Source organism: Fusarium musae, chromosome 2, assembly GCF_019915245.1.
Source record: "Fusarium musae strain F31 chromosome 2, whole genome shotgun sequence".
Taxonomy (NCBI): Eukaryota; Fungi; Ascomycota; class Sordariomycetes; order Hypocreales; family Nectriaceae; genus Fusarium; species Fusarium musae.
Genome location: NC_058388.1, coordinates 1,319,951 through 1,338,405, shown reverse-complemented (window position 1 = coordinate 1,338,405; position 18,455 = coordinate 1,319,951). Strand labels below are relative to the sequence as shown.

At 49.3% G+C, this 18,455-nt stretch overlaps 5 protein-coding genes across 5 annotated transcripts; 2 read left to right on the top strand and 3 right to left on the bottom strand.

The window, feature by feature from the left end:
* Nucleotides 1–293: 293 nt before the first annotated feature.
* On the top strand, nt 294–815 carry J7337_002368 (uncharacterized protein; the record flags this gene model as incomplete). Its single annotated transcript, XM_044820098.1, has 3 exons — nt 294–332; nt 383–465; nt 524–815. The coding sequence occupies 3 exons, from the start codon at nt 294–296 to the stop codon at nt 813–815; spliced, it is 414 nt and encodes a 137-aa protein (XP_044684398.1).
* Nucleotides 816–1,191: 376 nt separating this feature from the next.
* TPI1 (triosephosphate isomerase) lies at nt 1,192–2,235 on the bottom strand (the record flags this gene model as incomplete). Its single annotated transcript, XM_044820097.1, has 4 exons — nt 1,192–1,223; nt 1,276–1,878; nt 1,980–2,050; nt 2,198–2,235. The coding sequence occupies 4 exons, from the start codon at nt 2,233–2,235 to the stop codon at nt 1,192–1,194; spliced, it is 744 nt and encodes a 247-aa protein (XP_044684397.1).
* A 1,811-nt stretch (nt 2,236–4,046) lies between these two features.
* J7337_002366 (uncharacterized protein) lies at nt 4,047–5,365 on the bottom strand (the record flags this gene model as incomplete). Its single annotated transcript, XM_044820096.1, has 3 exons — nt 4,047–4,632; nt 4,683–4,928; nt 4,992–5,365. The coding sequence occupies 3 exons, from the start codon at nt 5,363–5,365 to the stop codon at nt 4,047–4,049; spliced, it is 1,206 nt and encodes a 401-aa protein (XP_044684396.1).
* Nucleotides 5,366–8,997: 3,632 nt separating this feature from the next.
* Nucleotides 8,998–9,666, bottom strand: J7337_002365 (uncharacterized protein; the record flags this gene model as incomplete). Its single annotated transcript, XM_044820095.1, has 1 exon — nt 8,998–9,666. One exon carries the CDS (start codon nt 9,664–9,666, stop codon nt 8,998–9,000), a length of 669 nt encoding a protein of 222 aa, XP_044684395.1.
* Nucleotides 9,667–15,366: 5,700 nt separating this feature from the next.
* On the top strand, nt 15,367–16,491 carry J7337_002364 (uncharacterized protein; the record flags this gene model as incomplete). Its single annotated transcript, XM_044820094.1, has 2 exons — nt 15,367–15,398; nt 15,483–16,491. The coding sequence occupies 2 exons, from the start codon at nt 15,367–15,369 to the stop codon at nt 16,489–16,491; spliced, it is 1,041 nt and encodes a 346-aa protein (XP_044684394.1).
* Nucleotides 16,492–18,455: the final 1,964 nt, after the last annotated feature.

Here is an 18,455-nt window from a genome sequence, read left to right as displayed (position 1 = left end):
AACGAATAGGCGAGCGTGATGAAGGACAGACAGAAAAGCCGATAATGGGCGGAATTTGATTGAAGCTGTCGCGCGTTCGTTCGTGGGGGAAATTAATCCTTGAGCCTGCTTTGGACTCGAGGGGTGCCTTGCAGTGGCTGAGGCTTCCTGCCAACCGATATTCTGCCGACATATACTAAACCCAAATGGGACATCCTCCACCGAGAGCTGATTTTCTGGCGATAGCCTCTCAGCACGTCAATTCTTTCTAGCTGTTATCGGACCATTTTGTCACTTGATACGGCCACACAAAAATGACAGTTAAGGCGATAAGACAAATAGCAAAAGGCCAGGTATGTTGAATGCGACGATGTCTTGGAGGCATAAGTGCTGAACTCTACAGAATGGCCTCGGTGCATTTATCCTCCAGTGCAAGAAGTTAGACTTCTACTACTGTGACTGGGCCGGTAGTTCCAAGGGTATGAAGTATGTGAAACAAATCAAACATCCCAGATCTTCTCAGAATTGTCTAACCTGATAGCAGTGGCTTCATCAAGTCTCTTCTCCCCAAGTTCGCCGCCGCCAACCCTCAAGTCGAATTCTCCATCTCCCCTCGACCCGGAAAGCACCCCGTCGTTGTCGGTCATTATATCAATGGTCGAACTAAGCCCATCTGCGTACGAAACCTATCACCATACGAGATCCTTCAGAAGGCCGAGTTATTGCGTGATGCCAGTGGAGAGAAGCTGAAACGTTACAACAAAGCCGTCAACAGCGCTCAACCAAGTGTGCGTGGCGTCTGGTCCCCATACCACGGCAAGGGAATGGTTGTTTGAAAGCTGGCTTCTAAAATTGGGTTTTCTGTACATTTATGTGTTTTGTAAACAATATTGGGGCTGCTTATAGCATTGGGTTGCGAGGAAATTTGTACGATTTATAGAGATCTCCATGATGTTTGGGGCATGAATGACAACTGCTTCTCGTCTTTACCGCTGGTTGAACACCTATGCTCTAGCAAGATCTTATTTCCGTTTCATGTGATAGTCAAAAGTTACAGAATCACTCAATGAGAGTGTTTCTCGCATAAAATGACAAATTATTCGTGGGTATAATCATTTTTGTTTCATTCATCATCTATCTACCTATCTACCCCTTTGTCAAGGTATAAAAGACCTCAACGGAGCAAGACTTTGTACTTTTGAATTCATGCATTTACTGCTTGGTAGCGTTGATGATGTCGACGACTAGAGGTATCAGTTAACACAGTGCCATTGAAAGCATATGAACAGGACTTACAAGCAGGCTTGAGAGAAGCACCGCCAACGAGGAAACCGTCAATGTCTGGCTGCTTGGAGAGCTCGCCGCAGTTCTTCTCGTTGACACTGCCGCCGTAGAGGATTCGGGTCTCGTCAGCAACCTTGTCGCTGATACCACGGAGGAGGTCACGAATAGCCTTGTGGACCTCCTGGGCCTGCTCAGTGGTAGCAACCTTGCCAGTGCCGATAGCCCAGATGGGCTCGTAGGCAATGACAATGTTGGACCAGTCGGAGATCTGGGACTTGAGGGACTCGAGCTGCTTAGAGACGAAGTCGATGGTCTTGCCAGCCTCACGAGTCTCGAGGGTCTCGCCGCAGCACCAGATGACCTTGAGACCGTTCTCAGTGGCGTACTTGGTCTTGGAGGAGATGGTCTCGTCAGACTCGCCGAGAATCTCACGACGCTCAGAGTGGCCGAGGATGACCCAGTTGATGTTGCTGTCCTTGAGCTGGGAGACGGAGATCTCGCCGGTGAAGGCACCGTTGGGCTTGTTGAAGACGTTCTGGGCGGCGACCTCGATGTCCTTGCGGAGGGTCTCGCGGACGAGAGGGAGGTAGATGGCGGGAGGAGAGACAACAACCTCTGAGAGCCTGTTAGTTGATGTCGCTCTAGCAAAAGGAGGGAGGGGTTCTGTTGAGAAACTGGGATGATGCGCGGGGCATGGGGACAGTAGAACGACGTACCAGCGTTCTTGTCGAGATCAGCGTTGTTGAGGTTATCGACAATCTCCTTGATGGACGACTTGGAGCCGTTCCTATAAAGAATTAAGGTAAGCTTCTGGGTAGCTCTAAGAAATATCTGCGGCCTTTTTGCTTCATGGAGGGGGAGGGGCAGCAAGAAAATCGATCGAGCTGAGAAGAGCAGAGCGGAAGCAGATTGCTATGGCGGGGTAGAAACTTACATCTTGAAGTTGCCGCCGACGAAGAACTTGCGAGCCATGATGATGGTATTAATGTGGAATGATGTTTTAGAGGAGATGAAACTAGGTGAGCAAAAATTGAGGCAGATGAAGTAGAATGAAAGTGGTGTTTTGAGTTGAGTTGGGGAAAGCTAGTAGGTATCTTATGTAAATAGTCCCTCAGTAATGGATATTCGTTAGTAGCTCATCAGCTAGGTACTAAGCTACCCGCGCCCACGTCTCATGGTGGGTAGGTTGTACTTGAGGTTGGGCCGACCAAGTCAGGTCATGAATTATCGACAGACGACCAGGACATGGATCAATGGGTTCAGTTCTGGGTTTAGTAGATTGTTAGGGGGAGAATTGATTACAATTCTGGTGAGAATAGCCAGTTCATTCATATTCCCTCTCAACTTTATGTGTAGGTAGCTCAACACCCAGATAGCACTTACAAGAACACATTGACATGCTCGCTCTCTTACTTACGGCAGAGCTCGGAGCTTATTACCGTTCATTATACGCTGCCCTCCCGTTTCTCTCCTTCATCCACTTGTCCGTCAATCACTGCCCAGCAGCGTAATTTGATATGACATACATACATTCTAAAACCAAAAGACTTCCAGACGTTTCTCTGCCATGCCGTTTTTCTTTTTGGATGATCCAACGCAGTAGCGTCATAGTGGAGGCTCAAGGACCCTAACAGCCATCATTGGCCTCCACTAGGTAGGTAATTAACAACCTCGACTACGAGATGGATTGGATTGGATGCTACTGAAACCACCGAGACTGTGACCGAGCCGACATCTCGGAGCTACTCAGCGCAGTTGTCGTGTTATTTATCGACCTTGACCTCAGTAAAGCATAATCTCTACAGTTCCGGTGACGTGGGGTGAGCAAGGGAAGTCTCAGGCACAGAGGCAGTGGTGAAAACAATCCCGAAACAGAAGAGCTGCTGCATTCACTATCCCACGATCTGGTCCCGGAGACCATGGCCCTGATTCTCCCGAAAAACTACAGGTTTCACCGCTGATCTTGACTTGTTTCTCGCCCTTTGATGCCGCATCTAAAATGTATATGTAATGAATCTAGGACTCTGCACCCATAGCTTGGATAAGGAAAAGGCCCTGGTCCATCTAACAATGTCACTGAGTCGGGCCATCGCTACTGTCGACCCATACACGACAACCATGTCAGGCCATTCTCAAAAGCGTTTACGGAGCTACACCCGCATGTTGTGAAACTCTTCTAAAAAAAAACTCGATTGAACTCAAATCCTATGTGTAGTGATGCTATCAATATCAAAATTCCTCCCAAACAAAGTGTCTAAATCTGCTACCCTTTCCTGTTGTCAAGGGCCATCTGTTGTTGTTGTACTTGCTCTGTGAAATCTGTATCAAACTCATATGAGAATGATCAGTGTATCTGTTGTCATCTTCGCGACGTCCCCCTTTTTCCTCCTCAGCTCGACTCTAAAGTCCTTGGTGTTTCTCCCGTCACAGGAACTCCGTTATCATCCTGGCGCAGCAATAGCGCAATCCATGGGTTGACATCCGTGGTCCTTGTCCTTGGATTGATGGATTCCGGTAGTAATGAAGTGAATCCGTTCCTAGGAAAGAGTCTACTCGGCTGGACATGTCCTTCTTGCCGTAGATCTGTGGCATCATCGCCCGGTTCTTGGGACGTCTTCGAGATTCAGAATTTGTCTCTATATTAGACGGACTTCTTTTCTCTGCCTGTGCACTTGCACAAATCAATTTCGGTGTTTTTTTTGGTAGCAGACAAGACTCGCATGTCTTGAAAGATAGTTAGTTTGACCCATGTATATACATCCAGACAACTACTTACAAATCATTCAGCCAGTGCCAACCAGGGTGTTTCCTGGGTTGTTGATGGCATTGAGGTCGTTGGTGAGCTTCATCATGGAGCTCAGGCGGTTCTGGAGAGTTCCGATGTGCTGGAGGTTCTGGGTGTCCTCAGGCTTGACGAGGTTTCGCATGAGGCTCTCCACAGCCTTGCGGTGCTCCATCCACTGGTCAATGAGGGGCTGGGTCATGTCCTCCTTGGGCTCCGGGGGAGGAGGTATTGACTTGACAGTCGCCTTGCGGCTGTGGGAAGTCTGAGCCTCGGCAGTCTCAGTCTTGCGTTTACGTCCCTTAGCAGGCTGAGCAGATCCAGTTGTAGGTGAGCCGCTGGAGCTTCCGTGATCGTTGTGAACACGTTTCATGTGGTCACGCAAGTTCCACTGGCGAGGGAATCCATTTCCAGGAACGGCACGCTCACAGCCCTCATAAACACAAAGGAAAGGCTTGTCGCCATGACCGTGGAGTCCGTGGGCCTCACGTTCATGGCGGAGGAGGCAAGCAGTCGACGAGAAGCGGGCGCCCTCGCACGACTCAGCCTTGCAGCGGTAGGGCTTCAAGTGAGAGTCCACGAATTTGCTAGCTCAGTCAGTATACATTATCTCATTGATTGACTGATGATTTCTTACTCATAGTTGCACTTGAGCTTCTCGGGTCGGTGGTTGCAGCTTGGTTGTCCTTCCCATGGGCAGTGGTAAAGTCCATCCTCGTATGGAGCGGCCTTCTTGTATAGGTCATGGTCCCGAGCGGACTCACCATCGCTGTTCTGTCGTCGTGGACCAGTGAAGGCAGAGGTAGCAGCAGGAAGCTCATCGAATGTGGGCATGGCTTTTCCATTGGCATCTTCAGAGATCAAGGGAATGTTCCGGTCCAGGCTAAAACAGTCGACTTGGTAAGAAACCGGATCATTGGTCACTATGCGGTTGGGGGCTACGTACCTTGGTGACTGGCACTGAATCTCAGGGGATGAGTTTGGGCTCTGGTTAGGAAACCACAAATCCTCAATAGTGTTGGGAGAAGATGATCGAGAGATAGAGCTAGAAAAGCAATCCCAAGGGCTGGGAGGAGAGTTCTCGACCAGGGAAACATCAGGGCCGAGCTGCATATGAGAAGGGACAACATGCAGAGGGTTGGCATCGGGAAGAGAAAAGGTGGCATCACCGTTCAGTCCACCGTCAAGGGAATAACCGGGCCAGTACATCTGGTTCGTGATACCATCGGTAGGGTCCAGGAGGCAAGTATCAATTCCATGCAAGGTAGCGCCGGTCTGGGTTCCAGTCTGGAGAGCGGAAGTATTACCTGTAAAGTCCATGTTGGACAGATGTGATGATTGTGACAGCGAAGAGCCGCTAGACCTGCTTGAGCTCACCCTGGACATGGCTTGTCCACCTTGGGTCACAGAAGCGGTAGTCCTGGATGTGGACCAGTTTCCTTGGGAAGGCACCCTGGTTCCTCGGGGCGTAGCATGGCCAGATGTGAAAATGAACTCCTCGGCTTCTCCGGAATGGGCGGATCCATTGTCTGGGAAATCTTGAAAGTTCTGTGGTCCTTCTACTGTCGTGGCCCATGACGAACCTGTCAACAGGTCCGCTGATGGTTCTGTTTGAGAAGAAAAAGAAAAGAGACCAGTGTTGGGGGCCAATGTTGGCTGAGAGTAGCTATAATCGCTGGGGAAGGGTCAGTGTCCCGTTCTTCGCAATGTGAAAGCAAATAAAACCAAAAATGAAACATGAAACAAGACTAAATCATGACTCGGAATCAACTTTGAATCTGTTACTAGGTTAGCATTCGAGATGGGGTTAACGTGGTATTAGTTTACAGACCAAGTATGACAGTGTGAAGCATAGCCTAGGATTAGATCTTGCATTCTGTCGGAATCCTTTAGGTCATCCATGGATTATTGTTGTAGCCAGGCAAGGTCGTCAATACAGTAATCAAATCACATTGAATCCGGCAGTATTCCAGTGGCAGGTAGGAAATGTTGAGTATTGTCGCAAAGTCCAGGCCTTCAATCTAAGTATTCGCAGAAAAACAAGTTGGCATAGCATCATGTATTGTCGTTGTGGAAGTCCAGTGTCGATTGAGCAGAACAATGAGATCCTCGGTGTCCATTGGGGCCTGGTAGCAAGAACGTCCAGTGGAAAGCATAATTGGTGTCCATGAATGGAAGTCCAGTGCGGCTGCACGAAGAAGCAATCAAATTGGATTGCAGGCCATCAAGCCAGATGCTACCTTGATGTCTAACACCGCTAAGCGGTACAGAAGGAGCAGAGTCCAGGCGAAGTTCCATGGGTCGTGTGATGTCCTGTCGAAATACCATCCGCCCAAGGTCCATATCCAGAAAACGAGAATCAGAGGAAAAGGTCCATTGTCCTTGGGTCGACTCCTGATATCCGGAAGAGAAATCCTTGTGGTCCATGAATAGTCCAGGTTTGACCTCCGGGCGAAGAGCTGCTGATTCAATTTGAAAGCGGGCAATACTCACGGGGCTCATGGCCAGTATACAATATTATTGTTTCATGTCCGGACGGACAGATCCAGTCAATGAGTCCAGGGCTTGTTGTCGTGATTATTCATGGGTATGTCAAGGTCCATTGAGATCCAGAAAAGGATGTTCCGGGAAATGTCCTTGGGTCGAGAGTTGAAACAAGTTTCCTGGCTTGGTATCCTTGGGCAGAGTGAAGCAAGATTGTCGTTGTACATGATTTGCGAGCAACATGATTGAAAAAGCAAATGCTAACCTCCCAGGGAAGAGTAAGAAAAACAGTACCTGGACAACGAGTGAACCTCATCGAGGTCAGAGTTCTTGAAAGCGTGCATGGTAGCAGGCTGTGTCACAAGAGTAACAGTCATTGTATCCTCGGAATGAAGAGCAAAATTGAGCTCGTGGATCAGCAAAGAACAACGTTGGGGCGTTGTCTTGCACGTTCAGACCAGTGGCAATCTGTCGAGTTGTTGTTGTTGCGCGACAGGATGGATCCTTAGGCTGATTGGGTTGCTTTCAATTCCAGATGGAAGATTGAAAACTTTGATAGTTGTGTATGAAAGAAGGGTAAGAAAGGCTTGGTAGTCTTTGAAGGATGAGACTGAATGGTTGGTTGGGTAGTAAGAGGCGAGAGTTGGGCAGGAAAATTGAGGAACAGAAGGAAGACGTTGGGCCACGAGGGATCCTGCGGGTTTTATTGTCATAGAAGCCTGACCTGCTACCGCGACAGGGTTCCACTATCCATGTAACTGCCGCAAAACGCGGCCATTGTCTGGTCGCAGGAGTGAGTTGGCGTTTGTGATTTCAGAGTGCAGAAACCGGTGTGTTGGACTATTGCAAGGATCAGCAGAGAAGGGATGGGCCAAAGCGACGAGCGACTGGTTAACTTCCCTGATTTAGGATGGGTCAGAGTGGAGATAAGGCCTGGTCTGCATCCTATCACCTAGCATTAACCTATGAGAGGAAGGGATAATGGCTGTTGGACAACGCATCACTGCATCTGCGTGAGCGCAAAACCAAGTTGGACACGGATGCGGTGCGAAAAGATGTGAGGAAACATGGTCGACGGAAGGAAAAATGAGAGGTTGGCCGAGATTGCGTCCAGATGGTCATCTCGCCTGTGTTGCGAACGATTAATTACTGAGGCTGATCATTGAGGCATTCGTCCTTGGGATGAAAACTAGTGTCGGATACAGCAGCCTCCGTATTGGACCGCAAAGTATCTCAGAGCCGGGCTCCTGACGATCACTTCCACCACCGCCTCGAGGATTTACAAGTCGCTAGTCAACGAGAGACTCTGTCATTCTCGTCTCTCTGTCAGGGTTTGGCCATGTTTTCTTGGCCGTGGCCCGCTGCGCTATTGTCAGAAGTGGCCCTCCTTTACTCTCAAGTCCTGCGGCCAAGTCAGCATGGGTGGATAAAACAAAGCAACCATTGCCAACCAGGCCACATCCTGTGAGCCAATATGCAACAGACGGCACACCGAGCATGCCGCTTATCACCCAGGTGCTTTATCTACGACCTGTGATTGCTCATGTAGCAGACCGCAACAGGCGGGGTAGGCCTTGGTCTGTTTTTAAGACGTCCGTTAGAATGATGAGAGCGGCCAGGCGGGCTACAGGATGGGCCAGCAAATCGCTCGTGGCATGCATATGACACATAACTGCGGTCAAGAGTGTGTGAAATGCACATGCAAATACAAAATCAGGCGACTGGGGCACGATGATCGAGTGAGAAAAGATGGCGAGACAAGCCCAAACAACCAAGTCATAAGATGGCCCAGTCCCAGAAATGGTTGGTGATAAAGCATTGTCGCTGGAAACACTGACCAGGTCGGCGTCTACCGATACTGACTGACACAGGTGACTCGTGAGCATAGGTAGAAAGGAGATGAAGTTCGGGCAAAATCATCTCGATTCGATGCGTTGTTGATGTTTGATTGATGGACCCTGATAAGTCCGAGCCACCCGCGATTTTGAGTTTACCGTACCGTACATTCCTTCCCTTCTTCAACGGGAGCGCCGTTCCGTGCCTTCCTTCCCCTCCACCCCGTCTATTCCCCGTATTTCCTACCTGGGAAAGTTGCTAGAAGGAACAATGGAACGAAAGGAGAAAACGGGAAGCGGCCCGCAACTCCACGTGATGGTGTAACCGCCTCAGCTTGTTATCGTCTGTGGCTCTTTGAGTCTCTTGTTGAACACTACATGCCTATCTGAATTTCATCTCTTCCTCCAGGGAAAACTATATGTATTCTATGAGTTGATGTCCTCTCATTCTACCGTCAGCTCAGCCGATATCTATCTTGCGGGTATCTCATGGACCCTTCTTATTGGCCTTGAACCACAACATGCCAACACCAAATATATGATAGCTCGCATCCACGCATCACCTGGCTTGCTCCCACTCTGTTTTCAAGCAGTCAGACGCCAACTCAGCCAAGGTAACGAAGCATTCATGGCTTAGTCGGATTCTGACAGCTCTACCACTGCTGGACTTGCACTGCTCTCGCCCGATGTCTCTCCTGATATCCCCTCATTCCATAACTCCTCTAGACCCTTTTCTAATTCGCCGTCTATCCCTCCCACCACCTCAGCCAGCATCGCCCGGGCTGACTGCCAGCTTTTGATTCCCAGCTCTCGACTGGCCAGTTTCATTTTGTCGCCGTAAACGCCTCGCCATTTGCTCAGTTGTCTTTCTTCGATTACATTATTGGCCCGGCCAGTGAACGCTATGGACGCTCCAAACAGTACGCAAAATAACCAGAGTGACTGTGTCCATTCACTCATCCTCAGATGTTCTTCGCCTGCATTAACATCATCTATCAGTTGTTCAAGAAGCCAATCGATCATGGTTACGTCGAAGTATCTGTCGCCCAGCTCAGAACAAAGATAGAAGAAGGTCGCTATGAAACTTGTTCGACTACTTTTAGGGTCACCGTTCAAGATTCGTGGTACATATTGACTCGCGCTGAAACCTCTTGAAATCTCATAGTTGAGGTTGAGGTCTCTGGTATGATTTTGCCAAAGTCTGGCCGCTGGTGTTTCGAGATCTTCCCACCAGCCATATCTCGGAGCTTCGCGCGGCGGCAGCGCTGTGATATCCCATATCGACGCAAATAGGAGAGCCATAAAGGTTGGTTGGTATTCGGGCACGTTCACGAGCTGGCCTGCTTTTCCGGTTCGTAGTCCTTCTCCGACCCTGAACAAATATCAGCAAACACCATTGTTAGCACTGTGATCCCTGAATAGAACTGACATTTTGAGCATTCTCTGGGGCAACGTCGGCACTGGGTCGACAACCCTATTCCACTCCTTTACGGCGGATTGTATACCCTTCAAGTGTCTTGAGGAAGCGTCCAGTTCTCCTATCGCGCCCTGGATCACTGGTTGTTAGTGACGATTGACTAGCGGGTCGGATCATTAACCAAGGATATCCATACCTCAGTCAGCGCAAGCGCAGATATAGCCAACATAGTGTCTCCGCTCTGTGCCAATTCAGGACTCTGGAGCTGTTCTCTCGCGAATTGATAGGTTGCTGCTTTATGGTACAGGAATGGGATCCTGACCTCGTCCATCGAACCGGTAACCCATGCCCACTGACATGCTGATAACATGAGGCACATGTGCATGTAGCCAGGGTTCTCGAACGATTTTTGTATTCTAGCAGGCTGTCAGCTCAAGGTGTTTAGCAAGTCATATCGACCCAACTACCGGGTTGACGCACGCTGAAGATTCCAGCTCCCGAGCAACAGGCCTCGAGCCCCAGACCGTGTACTGTGAAACTGGTACAAAATGTTAGCCCTGTGGGAAGAGTATTTCTCTCGGTAAAGTGACTTACAATGTCGCAGAAGGCGTTTGGAGTGCTCCGGAAGAGCATCGAAGGACCCTCCAACGTAATTGTTGAGGGCATTGCTCATCCCTGGCGAGGCTGGTGCCGCTGACTCGGTAAGTGCCATTTGGGACCCAAAATTCCCCAGAGCAACATTGCTGGACGCCGATGATGGTGAAGGTGACGAATCATTGGATGGGAGCGGCTGTTCTGGAGTTGGATATATGCATTCACTCCCCGTCTGAAGGCAATTGGTGCTGTGTTGGCAATATTTGTTAGTCAGTCCTACAAGGCTTACGACTCAACCGACCGGAGCCTCATGCAAAGCTCGTCTATCCCACGCCGGAGCCTCGCATAGCCATGCAGCAACGACAAGAAAACGAGGGGAAAGCATCGGTTGTTCCACGAGTAAGACCGGGAAGTTTAACATACCAAAGCGGCTTTTGCTCGTCGCACCTCACATGCCTTGCCTTGCATCGAGTGCATCCGTTTTTGCTTCTCCGATGAAACTTTCTCTTTCGTTCTTTGTCCTTTGGCGGCGCCATGATGTTATCTTGGCATTCCTCAGTGGCTATGCGGTATATCTTTTCTGGGACTGATTATGGACAACAGTGGCTTCGTCTACATGTTGCTAATGTAGGCTCCGTATATCACCAGGTGCCTCGCCAATGACTCGGGGCAGTCGAGAGGAAATATTCCACGAGAAGCGTGGTCTTGAAGCACGGCTGACACGGTTCAAAGAAATCAGAGGCAGGCAATTCAAGAATTCCTTCGTATTGAGGACCAGCCTTTGCCCGATACAATCCACGCCAGTAGGCGGGATATCCCCAAATAGATTTCAAGGGAGCAAAGCTCGTTTTCCTAGACGAAGGCTGCAGGGTCTCTACCCAATCAAATATCACTGATTCTCTTAGCCCCATGACTCGCTAGGTCCCCAGTGGCGGGGGCTTGTTCACAAAACCCGTAGAGGCTTCATTTTCGCCCGGGGTTGATGAGATCAGTGAGGCCATACTGAGAGAAAAGTCGGCCGCCTGGAGAGAAAATGGGCTAGAATAAAATGTCTCGTTTTCCGGTGGACCTAGACTTTACGTCCTTGAGAAGCTGCTACGTCACATAAAATACGCACGGCGACAGCTATTCCAAATCGTAGCCTCATCGCGACAGGAGCAGGATGATAGTGATGGCTCAAACTTTTGGATACCTAGCCGTTGGCTGTTGGAAGTAAACGCGAAGACGAGGATATCATGCTCGGCATACGACCCGATGGCATGGACTAACACGAAACCGATCCGACGCCCCCTGGAAGGAGGCGATTCTCTATACAAGCCAATTATTCCCAGCTGGCGGCTTCTCTTTCATTGTCTCGTACCACGAAATAGCAAAGGAGGTTCTCGCGATACCGAAAGCGGCCGAATCTCCAACTCGGAGCGGAGCGGTTGAGGCGTCGGTGTGGGGGCCCGCCTCTCGGAGCTGACTGTTAAAGTGTCCCTCGCTCAACTGTTAGTGAACAAAGTGTGGGGATCGATGTCTATTTTGGGCCTTTCCAGATGTCAACAGGGGAGACTGCATTGACGAACGCCTGGTACCAAGAGAATAGCTCGTGTTCTTTCAGCCATGGACCACGTGCTAGTAAGCGGCGGCGCGAGACACAGTCTTGTTCAGCCTTAGATAGGAGAGACAATGACGCAGTTTGTCTTCTCAGCAAGGGAGGATTGTCTCGTGTCCTGAAATTACTTTAGATATCTGGAATCAGAGAGGCTGGTGAACCTCGTGTTGAAGGCCTAGGGCTAGATGAGTCCAGGGTATCGAGGATGATGGGTGAAACAGTCGAAGCTCGCCATGTCGTATCCAGAAAAAGATTGAGGAATTCAGTGGCCTATCAGTGATTGAGAAGGTAAGCTGAACAAAATATGTCTCTTATCAGAGCTGAGCTAACTCGAGCGGATGGGCCGAGATTCTGATTGAGGCTGTGGTGATAGGTGCTGATCAGCAGTGAGGCAAGCGATTGCGATGCAGGGACGCGGACGCGGACACGGGAGAGCGAGTGTTTTGAGCAAAGCCGAGGAAAATAAGAAAGAAGGAAAGAATTTACCGACTCGTCGAAAGAATAAGGTTATTCTGAGTGGCTGAGAAAAGTCGGCATGATAAAAGACATTGTCGTACACTTTGGCTGTGCCACCTCATCTCCTCCACGTCAATCAAAGAAGCGACAATTGACTTAACATGGAACATTTGGCCTGGGTTCCGCAGATCGGGTCACATGCATTTGCCCATGTCATGCTAACTAATGATCTGGCATCTTTCCAGTGGGCAGCCCTGCTTCGGCTAATGGAATATGGGGAATCGACGTGAGCAGATGCCGCTGTCCACGAGGCGGTCAATATCTACTCCCTCTCAGCCTTTGAAGTTGTGGACTCCAGAACCGAGAATTTATCCGATAGTTATCTTTCATCCACAGAGTTGATATTGCATACGTACATCCGCCTCACAATCAACAGAGCTGAAGCCTGAACTCGGCCGGTTGAGGCGGGCAGACCCTTTCTTCGTCCCGTTGCCAGCTGCCGAGATGCCACGAGCTTCAAGGGCCACGACAGGGCTGTGGAGTAATCATTGACGTTGTCGGTTGTTGGCATTTGCATCAGCGTCAGACCACTGTGTCGCCCTCTTCCGAATCGAGGAGGTCTTCTTGTTGTATGTGTGCGTGAGGGTGCGGTGTGAGTTACTGAGCAAGGAGATTGCATTTACCCAAGAATCACAGACTCCTAGGTAATGGCTGCAACTGATGATGATGGTCCATGATGATCGCAGTTCGTCAAATACTGTCAGCCTTTATTCATATCGTTCCTCGATTAACAACGCAGACCCAATCACCGACCGCCCTATTAACGATCAACCCCCAGATTCGACAATTCCGCCTTGCTGAGGGTGGTCTGCTGGCAGTCAATTAATCGATGAGTTGGTGGGGGTCAAGTTGTGTATGTATGGGTATGGTATCATACATAATCCTGAGCAGCAACAAACAAGGAACAGAGCCCAAACAATTCAAAAGCCAATACCCAACCATCCATTGCCCATCATCGCTCGGGCTCCCGTCCCGTGATTCAAGATAGAGGTGGTCAGTGGGCATCAATCGAAGCCCTGTCGGGTTCACTTACATACGCAAGACAACACGCCTTGGTGCCTGACCTGGACGTTTTAGTTACCTGAACGTTAGTCTCTAACCGTCCTATCTCGCGAGTCCCATCGTTGGTTGATATTGATTGACCGCTCCTCAACGATTCCAGGTACTACCCTGTTTGTACATACAGACAGTATGTACAGTACAGCACTCGCTCACTCACTCTGTCACTCTCTTACAAGTATGAGGTCAGCCAGCGATGGATGGATGCCAACGCGCCTCGCTTGCTTGGGCAACAATGCTTGAGCGCCCAATGCCAATGCCAATGTACTCGGTCACCCAGTCACTCTCAATTTGTCACGGTTGAGGCAGTGACTCTTTCGGTTTACTTTGTTTAGGCACTCTGGGGTAACCCGGCACTCAGTGTCAGTACTCCCACTGACGATACCTCTCCACTCCCTACTCGGTTCTCTGGCTACACAATATGTCCAGTAGGTATCGTCGTGGGATAGGTAAGGTGTTCCATACTGAACGTTGATGGTTAAACTGGCACACAAGACGTCACCCACCCTGGCTGGCTTTGGATCAAAGACAGGGTTCGCTCGTGGGTTCTGTTCGCTTGGTAGTTAGGTTGCTTGCGCCATCCAAAAAGTCAAGATATTTGCCGATGTTAATTAAATTGACACTCTCTTCAGCTACAGTACAAACAACAACCTCCGAATCGCCGGATTGACACCCTCCAAAAGATCAAAGGAATAGGATTCTGGGGCGAATTCCACTGCAAATCTTAGCAGAAAAAGGATTGATTTGGGCCATCTCATCACTGACTTGCTTCACGCCTGGTCCCTGTCACTGCCCACTACCTCCCACTACCTACAGCGCACTACTACAGGCTACTCACTGCTCAACTCGACTAACTAGACTAACCAAGTCACTCGCTAGTGAATGGGGCATCGCTTTTTTCCATCGCCATCCATCTCTCACGACAAGGGTTTCGCTTCATGACATGCGTCGTCCCCGTCTCTGTCTGTACCTTACCTTGATCCCTTGCAGCCTCACGGACGAACATAAATCGTCCCCGTTCCGAGCTTCACTCCTCTCGATTCTCTTCCAATTCTGTACCAGTTCGGTTCAGATCAGCTTGTTCAACAGCTTCACCCGCAACTGGTTCGCTCAGAAGCGCCTCCAAGGATCTTGCACTACTGTCTTAGTGCTTCTTCACTATCATCCCGCGAAGTTTACCTAGTTTCTTTTTTTTCCTGCTCTTCCTAGAAACGGCCATCTCAGCAGAGTGATCCATCTGCCTGGACCACATCCGTCTATACCTTACCACAGACCACAGGTCACACAGGTCACACCGCCTAGACTACAAGTTACATTCTACTGTACTGTACAGCCGCCAACCCAGTCCAGCCCAGCAGGAGGACCCAGAACCCAGGACCCAGGGAATTTCACCACCATAAAAAAAAAAAAGGAAAACCCTAGTCGACCGTCGTGGATGACCCTGGAGAGGATACTTAGCCCAGCCCAGCCTGTCTTTTGGAAGAAAGGGAACCCAGGCCCAGGATCATTCACTGCCCAAGGGACCCCTCAAGACCCAAGGGGATCCATAACTAGTGTACAAGCTGTCCGCTGTTCATCTCCATTAACATCGGTTTACCGGTAGCCTGTCTTGTTCTCTTTTTTTTTTTTTTTAATTGGAACCCAAGGCGTGGACTTGGGAACGTGGATCCATTCTGTTGCTTCTTCACGCCGGTGGATTCTTTCTTTATCAGCCGCAAGTCTCGTCTGGTCTCGTCCAAATTAACACTTATTTGCGGTTTTTACAATGATGAGCCAGTACACTATGGCACAACCAGATCATGCCTACAACTCTTCAACAATGTCCAACAGTCCCTGGAATCCAACTCGCAGGTGAGCCCCCCCCCCCCCCCCCCCCCCCTCTGCTGACCGTCTCTGTACGTATGAAAGGATCATGGTTGGCTAACTCACCAGCAGCTCATTTACCGATCCCTCGGTACATGGCAGTTTCGACAATGGCTTTTACTCAGCACAAAGGTATGGTACTTCTCGGAACAATACCAGCTCGGACTCATTAGTAACATCGGCCGCTTCAAGTGTCAACTACTCAGCTAGCAACTATAACCTAGCTGGCGGTCTGCCCATTGGTACTGGCGGCCATATGTCGCGACCCGAGTCAGCCTATCCCGCTGCTCCATCATACGGCGCCCGTCCTGCTTCAGGATCATACGGAAAGCCTGTCGTCCATGGCTCATACAAGGGAGCTACCTCCCAGTCCTGGGAGAACCATGATCGATACTCACCTACCGACTCGGTGGACGATATTATCGCATCGCCTAACCTGTCCGACTACTCCCTGGAAAATGGGATGAGCAACTCTGCTCCCGGAGGAAAGTCAAAGTCATCAGGCAAAGGTCGATCGCAAAGACGTCCCTCAAACCGTGACGAGTTTGACGGTCCTCATCAGTTCTTGCAGCGACCACCTCCCGATGTCATTGCTATGCAGGAACGTGAACTTCCTCACCTACCTACGAACCTTCATGTCCAAGAGCAGGACAGTGTTTTGAGCCAGGTCAATGACCGACTTTCGCAATGCGCATACGATTTCGTTGCCAAGTACCAGTTCCCCATTCCTCTCACTCAGGACATGAGGCCTGTTGAGCGACCTCAGGATCGAGAATGGACCGAGTGGGTTTACCTCCTCAAGCGTCTCGCAACGAAGCGACGCATCCCAGCGCGAGTGCTCTACAATGGGCAGATCAAGCAGTTTGTCACCATCCTCGAGAACTCACTCGAGATGAGACACGCTGCTAAGCACCAGAGTCGCCCTCTCAAGGACGACCGCAACATCCTTCAGCTGATCTCGGCCGGTATTCAGGTGGCCAAGATCCTGAAGGATGCGTCGGCTATGGACTACCTAGACCGACTATACGTTTCTACAGACAAGCAGATCCAGGATCGTGCCGCAGCGCGGTACCGAGCTTAAGAATCCAAGCTTGAGCACACGAGTCTTCAAAGCGATCGACTCTAATGATATACGTTTATATGCTCTCCTACAACAGGAGGCATGATGCCTGCCGGTGACGACAACGGCACGAATCAGAAACAGGGATGTGGCCCTGGCAGAAAAGGTTTCGGGGCCACAAGCACAATTTGACATTGTGGACGATAATGTTTATCATATACGGACGATGCTCTCTAGGGGTCAATAGGGGGCCGGCGTGCCAGGATCGCACCAGTCCTTCCCAGCAACCGTCTTTCTGGTTGGGAGGCTAATGTCTGAGCGTGTTGGAGTTTATTTTATGGCACTTTGTTTTCTCTGGAATTTTGTTTCGCATATGAACGAGTCATGCTTTTTTTTTTTTTTTTTTTTTTTTTTTTTTTTTTTTTTTTTTTTTTTTTTTTTTTTTTTTTTTTTTTTTTGTTTCTAGCACATGTTTATACTTATCTTTTTTTAACTCGATTTGAAGAAGAGTGCTCCAATACAGAACAGACAGGACTCACAATGATGAAATCACTGTGTATTTGAGATACCAAGAGCTGATTCGAAGAGCTTATGGCACATCATTATGCCTGTCATTTCAACTGTTCGAGCCGTTGGTGGCGTTGGGTTACGAGTGTGAAGGTGGTGGTGTTGGGCATCGGTTGGGTTGGCCAGGATTACGATTTGGGGGTTAAGGCCGTGATGATGATGATCTCTCGGGAGCAGGCATCTCAACTTTATTTTCACTGTTGATCATTGGGCATGCATGTATTGGGCGTGTGATCCCTGTGAGGGTTGGGAATCTAGCAACCGTGGTCTTTGGAGGCTGACGGGCGCTGCGGGACGACATGATGGAGATATGGTTTCAAGATCGCATTGTATTACGAACACAATATGACCTGATATGGTACGTATAATCTGACATTGTCCTTGGCCGTTTCAGTGAAACCCAGCATGAATGAAGGTGCTATATATTACAACCTTAGCATGGTAGCTAGCTCACGATTCATCTTCTTGTCCTAGGGTAGCTAAACATTGTGTGTCTATGCACGGCATGCCAGAACTTCAATAGCGATTCATCCAGAACTGATGTGGAATATTCATGTAAATCATGGCATTGCCGAGATCACTAGAAGAGGATGAAGCTTTCGAGGCCACATGTCATCTGATATTGAGGCTCCGATACTGTACGATGGCTTGAGGCCTTCATGCTGTGATGCACGAAATCGTACGTAACTTACCAATCGGAGAGTCACAGACACAGATCGATAATGCTACCGTTGCTGCTGTACGATCCCGAATGACAGCTCGCACTTCTATGATAGAATCGTTCTACTGACCGCCTGACAGTCAAAGCAAAGAAGATGCACTATCTGCCAAAATACATACAAATACATACAAATCCATCACTTGACTGAATACTTGATTGGGAATAGTGCAGCTGAGCATGTGCATAAATGACTGGTTGCGATAGGCCTTACCCTGCACTCTGAGATACTTAAATCTGGGTGCAAACCTCATAGAAAATGAAGTACCAGAGGCTCGGTAGCTGTTTGGGTTTAGCGTGGGAAGTGTTGAGACGTCCGAGTAGGTTGACCGAGAGGGAAAAGTGAAGCAGACGGACGACTTGACTTTTCTTATTCCTCTTTCTATTTGTTTGTTTGTTTGTTCGTTTCGGTCTGGCTTTGGTAAAAGTGCGATTCTCTTTGACTTATATCTCGCGCTCCCTCCCGCGCTGAAAAGGTGAAAGTGGTAGTGGACTGGAGCCTTTACGACTACACGACTTGAAGAACTAGGATTCACTCACTGAGTAACGATCAACATCACGACATTTGACGAGTTCAACTTACAAAGAGTGAAGAAGTGGTATACGATATCATCTAAAGGACCCAACTTGGCCGTATATACATTCGAGCTCATTGCTTGGACTATTATCCCTTATCATCTCATATCTGGCGAGGATATCA